This window comes from Schistocerca serialis, chromosome 2 (assembly GCF_023864345.2).
Source record: "Schistocerca serialis cubense isolate TAMUIC-IGC-003099 chromosome 2, iqSchSeri2.2, whole genome shotgun sequence".
NCBI lineage: Eukaryota > Metazoa > Arthropoda > Insecta > Orthoptera > Acrididae > Schistocerca > Schistocerca serialis.
This window is the reverse complement of record NC_064639.1, coordinates 404657427-404667615: the sequence shown is the minus strand read 5'-3', so window position 1 is coordinate 404667615 and position 10189 is coordinate 404657427. Positions and strand designations below refer to the sequence as shown.

Below are 10189 nucleotides of genomic sequence, written 5' to 3'. Positions count from 1 at the left end.
CTCCCTTCCTTTGTGGTATTTACTGAATACAATGTGAATAAATGAATAAATGAATGAATGAATGAATGAATGAATGAATGAATGAATGAATCACTCAGTCAAATCCCCATTCAGCTTCCTCCTGCATTCCCTCCTCTCTTCCCCCTTCCCCCTTTCTCTATCTCCTACTGGCCCCTCCCTCCCTCCCCCTCTCTCTCTCTCTCTCTCTCTCTCTCTCTCTCTCTCTCTCTCTCTCTCACATGTCCCGGGACATTAAAGGACACAGTTGAGATGGGGGGGGGGGGGGGAATATGGTTTTCGTTTGTTCCCTTGAATCAATGCCAGTGTAGATGAATGGTCATTAGTAGGCCTATGGCATACAGATACAACCTGAGTAATGCACTTCTCTTATACTTTATTAGTATTTATGCAGGAATATTTTCTTTTTTAATTTTTTGCTGTTTGTGTCTTCGTTGATCCATGGTTTGTAGGAGCTTTACTTTTCCTTCTTCGACACTGTATCATACCCTTTGTGTTTCCCATTATCTACCAATAGATTGATCAAGATATTTAAAAATGTTGGTATCTTGGCTCTCTAGGTCTGAAGCTGTAAGTGCTGGAAGACTGGACCATCAGTACTTTCATTGGTAACTGCTAAATGTGGGAATTGAACTATACTGTGTGTTGCATCACTACGGTAACCATTAGTGAATAGTGTGTTTCAGTTCATTGTAAGCTGTTTGTACAACAATGATATATTTGCTGTCCATTGTGACACTTCCTTACACTCATTATGATAGCATGCTCACTAGCGACTGTGAGGACAGACTTTCATTACAAAATGCCAAGTTCAACTATAGTGACTGGACTGTGTGAATGTGATATCCTGTGTCCTGTGTAGGGGATTTACCAGATTCCTCTGTTGCCTAGACCCATCTCTAAAATTAAAAAAAAAAAAAAAAAAAAAAGGTGCACATTGCGGGTGATTTTGTCAAAAGATTCCTTTATGTACTGGAAAAAAAAAGCTGCGAGTACTTTTGCTTGTAGTAATATTAATGTGCCTCTTGCTTCAAAATTTAATTTTTCTGTTGCTGTAGCTGTAAATGAATTTCATTTTTTATTGTACTTAACACGATACATAAAATATTATAGCACAAAAATGTCTTACTCACTTCTAACTAATGGAGATATTTGTTTGTGCAGTTGGTGGTCGATCTTCAACAAGTAAAGTAGCTCCAGCACCACCTACAGTTCCTTCACCACCAGTGCCTCCATCTGACTCAACTAGAGGTATTGGGTGGCCAGCTGGATCCATTCCCAGGCGTGTCAAGAAATTAAGTTGGGATGATGAAGCAGCAGCACCTCAAATCCCCAAGGTGGGTGACTGAGAAGGAAACAAATTTAAGTACTGAGACAGTGAAATGTACATACTTGCAAATGTATTGAAGGTTCTGCGGATACTTTTAAATCAGCTACCAACTGTCTTACAGTTGGCTTCTGGCAAGGTCCGTGAGTAAAGGAGAGTAATAGATCAAGAGACAAAAACTACTAGAATGTTCTCTGTAGGTCACTTTCACAAGAGGTTCAGGAGCTGTAAATTAAAGAAAGTGGTGCATCCAATTGACAGGGTGTGTGTTGGGAATAAAACATCTTTCTAAAGGAGGTGGGGGGGGGGGGGGGGTGGCAGCCAACACAACATGTGAAGTCCCAAAAGGATCGGTCATCGATCATTCTCTTATTTAGCCCTACACACACGATACTCTAGTGACATTAAAGGACAGTTGAAAAGCTGTAATTTTTGCTGATGACACTAGCATTCTAATCAGAAGTACTGATTTCTGACATTATGTGCTTGTTCTTTGATCTTTTTATAATCTTTTTTAATAATTTCAATTAGTTTTTGTAGTGTGTAACTACTGCAAGACCCCTACTTATTCTTGCTAAAAGATACATTTCCATTCACAAGATACTTTAATCCCTCTAGTGATCCATGGATTTTTACGTGGCTGTTTAGTGTCCTTTATGATTAGCATATATGGAAAGCTATTTTAAAATAATTATATGAATTTATTTTGGAATGGATTAAACTTTGTTAGCATTTGGTTGATTGTAAATTACATTCCATGTCATCTCCTGTAAACTATTCTTAAAAACATTTTCCTGAAATTATTAACTATTCTAACTGATTTAAACTGAGGCACTATGTTATTTAACCTAAATAACTGTGCATTATGATCAGGGAGAGCGTTTGTTGCCAGGTAAACCCTTATCTTCTTACTTTGAACTTCATCAACGAAAACATTATCAATTAGGGTCCTACTCTCTTTATCCACCCCATTGGAAAGTTAATTACTGAAACCAAATTGTATGGTACAATAATTATACTTCAAGGAGAAAACAGTTTAAAAATTACTAAGATACGTGATGTTGTTGTATGTAGTTGTGACTGTAGTTTAGCTGCTAATTCCAAAGAAATTGAACATAATTTTTAACCTTCATATCAGTTATTATTCTTTGTATCTGGCTGTTACTTGCAATGACAGACATGTTCTTTTGCAGACGGAGCTTGACCCGGATGTAAGTGTAACCCCCATTACAGGAGAGCAGGATTCAGAACAAGCTAACCTCACAGTCTATTTTTAGAAACCAATGATGAGAAACTGGTAATTTATATATGACAATTGTTAAGTTTATTCTGAGTCTATAACCATAATCTGTACTTTGAGCTATGAAATGCTCCTAAGACTGAAATATAGAGATAAAAATGAAGTTGTATCCCAGGCACTTGGAGTACTGGCCTCGGAATAAAATTCTACAACCTCTTGGTGGTTCTAGTAATGTAAGAAATATGAATGCTTCATCCAAAATTATATTAGGTCCACTATAAACTGTATGGATTTGCTATTTGGGGTGATATTTATAGAGGCATTAGATCATTAAATGATCTGAAAAGGAAAAGTGTTTAATTATTTTCTTAATGTATTTGTCTGTTAGTAATTATTGTATGACAAAACTCGTATTTCACCTGTGTGGAACTGTGAAATACTGCAGACTGCATATCCTATAGGGCCTTACTGTAATTTAATTTACAAGATGTGTCTCTGAAACCTTGAAAAGAATGTAAATTGAATGCCTTCAGTTCCTTAATTAGTGGACAATGAATATGCATAGTGACACAGGTCATAAAATTGTTAATTTCAGTAAAATGAATAACACTGCATACGTATTGTAATGATATTTCACTATATCAAGCTCAGTTTGCTGTAACAACGAAAACTTTAACAAAGAAATCATAGTTTGTGATACATATGCAGATTGTACATTATGTATTGTTCAGAAATGAGAGAGAATATTAATATGCTTACAAAGCCACAACCTTACATGGAATTCAATTCATGTGTTGTTTCTAATTTGTTTTGTGGTATATGTCACTGTACAGTTTCCTACACCATGAATTAATAATTACTTGTTTATTAATGCCTGTGTAGAGTTTGACAGTATCAAAGTCAAATGGCATTTCTTGTGATAAAAAAATTGAGATAATGAGTTTTGTAAAGATAAACCAAAGACATGGAAAGCTGTTCGTTCCACAAATTAAACTTTTACTTGAATAAATTACCATTTCTACCTCAACTGTTAAGCAGATTGTTAAATTTTTGAATTTTTTGTTATTTAAAATTGTTTAACAGATAATCTTTTTATGTTGGAAAATGTATTTGGCTTCACTCTTGTCATACGTTCGATTACCATAAACATTTAGAGATATTCTCTAAAACGTGTGTGTGTGTGTGTGTGTGTGTGTGTGTGTGTGTGTGTGTGTGTGTGTGTGTGTGTGTGTGTGTTTTTGATATCATTACTGTGGACCATAAATAACTATAAATATCATGAGACTATTAATGTTATTGCAGAGCCACAGATCTGTAATTTGCAGAAAGTACATGTGATGCAAAACTACTGTGGTATTGGATGTACATAACCACCTCTTATCTTCAAATAACTGTAAATTATGCATGTAAAAATTGTACCATAACTTACTTGAAAGATGAAATATATTTTGCTCTAACTTATTTGTGTCATTATTTACCAAAGTTAACTAACCTGATGCTAATAATGTGAGGTAAATATTTTAACAGCCATGTACTTTGGTACCAATGTCAAATTAAGATTCCTTACTTAGTGTTGACTACATGCAGTGGAATAAGCTTTGTCGGTGTTTGCGTGTTACATTGGCAAATCAAACTATTGTAAAATATTAATTTTTATTTCATTTACTTGTTATACAGCATTAAAAATTTAGGTAGCGATAAACATCGCGCCAGTGGAACAGGAGAAATGGAAATTAAAGCCATTGAGAATGGCACTAAGAACCCACCATGTAAATGGTAGTGTGCTTTTCTTAATGGACAACCACAGCAGAGGCTTGGCGGGAGTTAAGAAATCTCAGAATACAACCGTTACAATGTTACCTATTAGGTATGACCTGATATGCAAGTTTTGTGTCACCAGTGAGATGTGAAACATTCAAATGAAACAAATGTACTTAGTTTCAAAAATGTCAAATAGTAGAGGAAGGTAAAATGGAAAGACACATACCAAACACGGAATACACTTAAGTTTTGAAGGAAAAACTGCTTTGTAAGACAAGATAAGCAAAATTATCATAAAAAAAACTAAATTTAACTCTTTCTGCTCCAACAGTGAGTGGCGTTCGACATTACGAATTTTGTTTTCCACTCCAACGTTGAGCCTCATAGCTTTCACATGCTTTATTCTCAAATCTGACTGTATTAGGTGTAGGGGCTTCATAGCACCGCCATCTAGGGAAGTCTATGTTAACTTAGATTCGAAATGTAGCAGTTATGTTGAGAGAGAAGTTGCAATTATTATGTTAATGTTAGTATGTGCGAAATGGCTTGTTCTTCATGCATGGTCCTTTCTGAGGAAGAAACTGTAGAGAAGTATCTAAGTGAGAACTTAGGTACTAGTAACTTTTGAGAAGTACCTAGGTGAAAATGAGAATGGCATGATTTTGATATCAATGATTTTGATGATGACAGTTATTCATTTGTAAACAATTGGGTGAAATGGTGATGGAAACAGTCTACCGTGAAGGGTTAAAAAAAATGACACAGTGAAAAATTTAATATTATAATACTTATATAAATATATTTGAATTAAAGTGTATGTTTTGTATTAATGTATACCCTAAGTGTTAGTCAGTGGCCTCATTGTTTCCATAAAAAGTCTCGTGGAGTTCTCTGTGGAGCACACACTGCCCAGACATCAGGGATTTAAATAAGAGTATGAGGAGGTGCCCAGTATCTGCATTGTGGAGACCAAAGGCTTAAACAAAATTCTCCATAACAAAGACAGTAGGGATACTTTTTTTTTTAGAATAAATCATAGTAAATTAACCCATAGAAGTGGTACTGAGAATCTAAAAAATGAAGTTAATTAGTTGTACTAAAAATGATATAAAATTACATTGGACATATGCCTTACTGAAACTAAACCAAATTTCATCATCATGAGGGAACTGGATTACATGCAAGATCAAACATATGGATACAGGTTAAATAACTACACTATTGTAAACTTGTTCTGTAGAAAGAGAGACATGTGGAAGGACAGGCATTTATTGCAGAAATGATACAGTATGTGAAAAAGTAGAATGTATTGATGACCTGAGTACCAAAATGGTACTTGGGTCGTGCCAAGAAATTACAAACTAGGAAAAAACAGCTTGGTTGTAACAGCACAGTATACATCACCTGGAAGCAGCATTGTATATTTTTTTGTCTAGAGGACTTCGTGGAGAAAACATGAGGGTATAAGAAATTTATTTGTTGGACACATCAACTTAGATTAATTAAATAATAGCATGTATAATTAATGTAATGTTGACTTATTACAGTCTTATAATTACAACCATATAAACTCTGCATGTGCAAGAATTAGTGTAAATACAGCTGCTGCTGCTGCTGTTGTTGTTGTTGTTGTTGTTGTTGTTGTTGTTGTTGTCTGTAGTCCAAAGGCTGGTTTGATGCAACTCTCTGTGCTACTCTGACATCCTATGCATGCCTTTACATCTCTGAGTAATAACTGCGACCTACATCCATTTTAAACACCTTACTGTTTTCATCTTGTAGTCCCCCTTGAATTTTGCTATAGATGGTATCTGTCTTTCTCGTAGTTATAAGTGCTCCTTTAAACATAAATTTTTCCTTGAAACATTCCTGCTTAGCTATTTTGCACTTTGTTAGTCTCGTTTCTTAGACACCCGTATTCCCTTTCACCTGCTTCATTTGCTGCATTTTTGTAATTTCTCCTTTCATCAGTTATATTCTATAATAACTGACAAACCAAGCATTGCCTGTATAGTTATTTTGCCAATTTTCTATTAGGAACAAAACTTTAGATATACTCCTGTAGTAGACTTGGTGTAAAATGATCCTCGACAATTTCTGTACACTAAGTGCAGTTGCTTTGTGTGTCTACAACATGATTTTGTAAACATATCTATGGCAACACCTCTATAGAGAGCTACTGTTTTGGCCTACAACCACTGGTGCTTCATGTTTGAAATCTGTCAAAAATGCTGCCAGGTGTTAGTGATTTCCTTATGTTGACTTGACTGAAGTACAGTCTTAGTAGTAAAGAATGAATGTATTTTAACTTCACACATGATGCACCCTTTTTTCCTGCATCTCATTGTTTATGATGTCATATCTCCTGAACTATAGTAGTTATGTTGTTTTTACCAGACAGTGATTGTTGGCTTGAAATTGGTCCAGTGGTTTTAAGGGGGGGGGGGGGGTTGTGGAAAACACACACACACACTCTCTCTCTCTCTCTCTCTCTCTCTCTCTCTCTCTCTCTGATCAGTCAGAACAATACAACCATCCACCTAATAGATAGTATGTCTATCATTGGCACAATAACAGCATCACTGTGCCCTTGTGGCAGTGCAGTTTGTGAAATGCTCGTGCCAAACCTGTGGGCCATCACAATCTGTCCTTGGTTAAACTCGGCTCCGATAGATCGCAAGCCTTCTCCTTTGCACACACGGACAGCAGGCTCATCGATACTACATGCACTGTGCATTTGTCTGACGAGCAGTCATTGCTTGGCAGGTGATGCTGCTATGGCCTTGACAGGTTTATATTGATAGTAGATTGGTGGTCATAATGTTCTGGCTGATCATTGTGTGTGTTTATAATCTGTGTGGATTTCCTATGGCATTCAGAGATTTCTTCTAGGCCTTATCTTTTTACCTGTTTGATCCTCTGCTACCGACCCATTCATATTCTGCTATATACTTTTCCACTGTTTCAATCAACGATTGTCTAATGCTCCATTTCAGATTGTTAACAACCCCCTGCTTCTTTCAACTTATCCAGAACCTGCCTTAATTTTCTACCTTTTTGCAGTATTTTAGATTTAATCTACAGTTTGCAACCATTAAGTGATGGTCAGATTCTGCATCTGCCCCTGGAAATATTGCACAGTTTAAAATCTGGTTCAAAAATATTTTTCTTGCCATAATCATTCTGAAACCTTCCAGTGTCTCCTAGTCTCTTGATGTATACAACCTTCTTTCACAATTCTTAAATCAGATGTTAGTGATGATTAAATTATGTCCTGTGCAAAATTCTACCAAGTGGCTTCCTCTTTCATCCCCTTCTCCCAGTGTATATTGTCCTATTACTTTTTTCCATGTCTTCCTCTTTCTACTACCAAATTCATCACACATCACAATTAAATTTTCCTCTCCCATAACTATCTGAATAGCTTTTTAATCTCATCATACATTCTTTCAATCTCTTCATCTGCAGAGCTATTTAGCATATAAACATGTACTACTATAGTGGGTGTTGCCTTTATATGTATCTTGGCTGCAATTATGCTGCTAATGGTAGGTGATTCAGACTCGTATTTTCCTATTCACTATTAGGCATGCTCCTGCATTGCCCCTATTTGATTTTGTGGTGATAACTCTAATCAGCTGACCATTCTGTCACTGTACTTGACTAATTGCCAGTATATCTGATTTCAACTTACCCTTTTCCTTTTTTAAATGTGCTAACTAATGGCTCTAACCTTCCATGCTCCAATCCGTTTTCTTTTTCCTGATGACTACATTCTCCTGAGTAGCCCCACATGGAGATCTCTATGAGGGACTGTTTTACCTCTGGACTATTTTATCCAAGAGAATTTCATTAACATTTGGCCTTGCACTAGAGCCGCATGTCCTTGGGGAAAAAATTAATGGCCGTAGTTTCCCTTGCTACCAGTTGTTCATGGTATCACCACAGCAGGGAAATGTTAACTAGTGTTAAAGGGCCAGATCACTCAATCATCTAGACTGTTGCTTCTGCAACTACTGAAAAGCCTGCTGCCCATCTTCAGGAATAACATGTATGTCTGGCAACTCCAAGCGATACCGTTGGGATTTCACATACAGCAAGGATATTGGTATCATTGATGCACGCAAGCCGCTTCACCTCAGCACTGTCTGTGGTTCACCTAATAGCTGAAACATGACTATCAAAGAAGTATATTGTGCAAGTAAAACAATCAGGGCAATAATGTTTAAAAGAGAGTGGGAAGAGCAGTACTATGAACACAACAGCATAGTGTTAAAAGAGAATGATGAAATAATGAATGACCCAAAAGAAATTCATGTTTATTTTATTTATTTGTCCAGTAAATCTTAGATGTACGTACACGTATTACAGATGTTGGACATATTGCACAGTACAATAATAATAAACAATTATTCTACTTTGTTACTCATAATGTGACAAACTGTAAAAACAGTTTGTAAATAAAATGTTTTAGCATCTTTTTGAATGCATGTATATGTTTCGCATTCTTAATAATTTCGGGCAGATTATTTTAAATTGTTACTCTAGACTGGTAAGCACGCTTTTGAGATAGGTTTGATATTTCCCCTCAACCTCGTATGGTGCTCATCCACAGCAGTGTTTTGGATTGAGAGAGTCTCTTTCACCATCATACACACTCTTTCTCTCTCTCTCTCTCTCTCTCTCTCTCTCTCTCTCTCTCTCTCTCTCTCTCTCCCCCCCTCTCTCCCCCCCTCTCTCCCCCCTCTCTCCCCCCCTCTCTCCCTCACCCTCTCCCTCTCCCTCTCCCTCTCCCTCCCTCCCTCCCTCCCTCCCTCCCTCCCCCTGTAAAACACACACACACACACACAATGCAGGGAAGAGGGAGGATATTTAAATCCTTAAACAAAAAAAAACACTTGCAGAAACTTCTATTGTTTCCTTTTTTTATTATTTGGGTTATTCTATTTTCCTATTGGTATGGCAGGCAGAGAATTTCCCCAAAATATAACACCATATCTGAATAGTGAGCGTATCCCAGAAAATTACACAATTTTAGTTTCAAGAGTTGCATTGCTGGATAGTACTGTGATTACATACATTAGTTTACAGGTTTAGAGGGTTTAAGGATGTTATGAGAGAGTTCCATTTTAGATTTATTGCAGGCAAAGGCCTAGAAATTTTGTCACAGTGACATTACTGAATTTCATGGTTGTTCATGTGAATTGCTGGCTTTTCAGTATATTTAATTTTGCTAGGTCTGAATGTATAAAATAACTCTTTCTTGTGGGTTTACAAAAGTCCAGTTGAATTGGCACAAATGAAGTACATGACTGGATACTCAAGTTTAACATTAAAAACATTAGCCAGTCTTTTTTCATCCAAAGCATTACTGAGATGTTCTTTCTAGCGACAATCTGAAAATTTTGAACTAAATTGTCTTGTAGCTGGAATGAAATTTTTCTTAAGTTGGTAAAGGCATGCAGAAGAAAATTAATAAAAGCTTCTGACACCTAATAATTCCCTCTCTCCACAATGGGAAAATGTCTGACCTTACAAAAATCACTGGAATTTTTACATCTGACATAAAAAACTAATGCCCAGTATATTAACTTCAGAACTTGGCAGATTGCTGGAGAAAGTACTATTAAATCAAGTTGAGGCATATTTCATTAAATATAAGCTACCCAACAATCTACACCATGGTTTTAGGAAAGAGAGCTCTACCATAACATCAGTAGCAACTTTTATATAAGAAACATAAACTGGATAAAGGAGACAAAGTAACAGGCACTTTCCTGAATACCAGTAAAATTTTTGATACTGTGAATTGTACCGTTGTATTCCATGAACCATGGATCTTA

The 10189-nt window shown here is 36.3% G+C and overlaps 1 protein-coding gene across 1 annotated transcript in view; it reads left to right on the top strand.

Annotated features, from left to right (window-relative positions):
• Positions 1-4029, top strand: part of LOC126455574 (fat-like cadherin-related tumor suppressor homolog) — a 320133-nt gene extending 316104 nt beyond the window's left edge. Inside the window, exons 18-19 of the mRNA XM_050091329.1 lie at positions 1183-1355; positions 2539-4029. Of these exons, the coding sequence (XP_049947286.1) occupies positions 1183-1355; positions 2539-2622 (257 nt within the window). The 3' untranslated portion in view covers positions 2623-4029. The remainder of the gene's footprint in view (positions 1-1182; positions 1356-2538) is intronic.
• The last annotated feature ends 6160 nt before the right edge of the window (positions 4030-10189 follow it).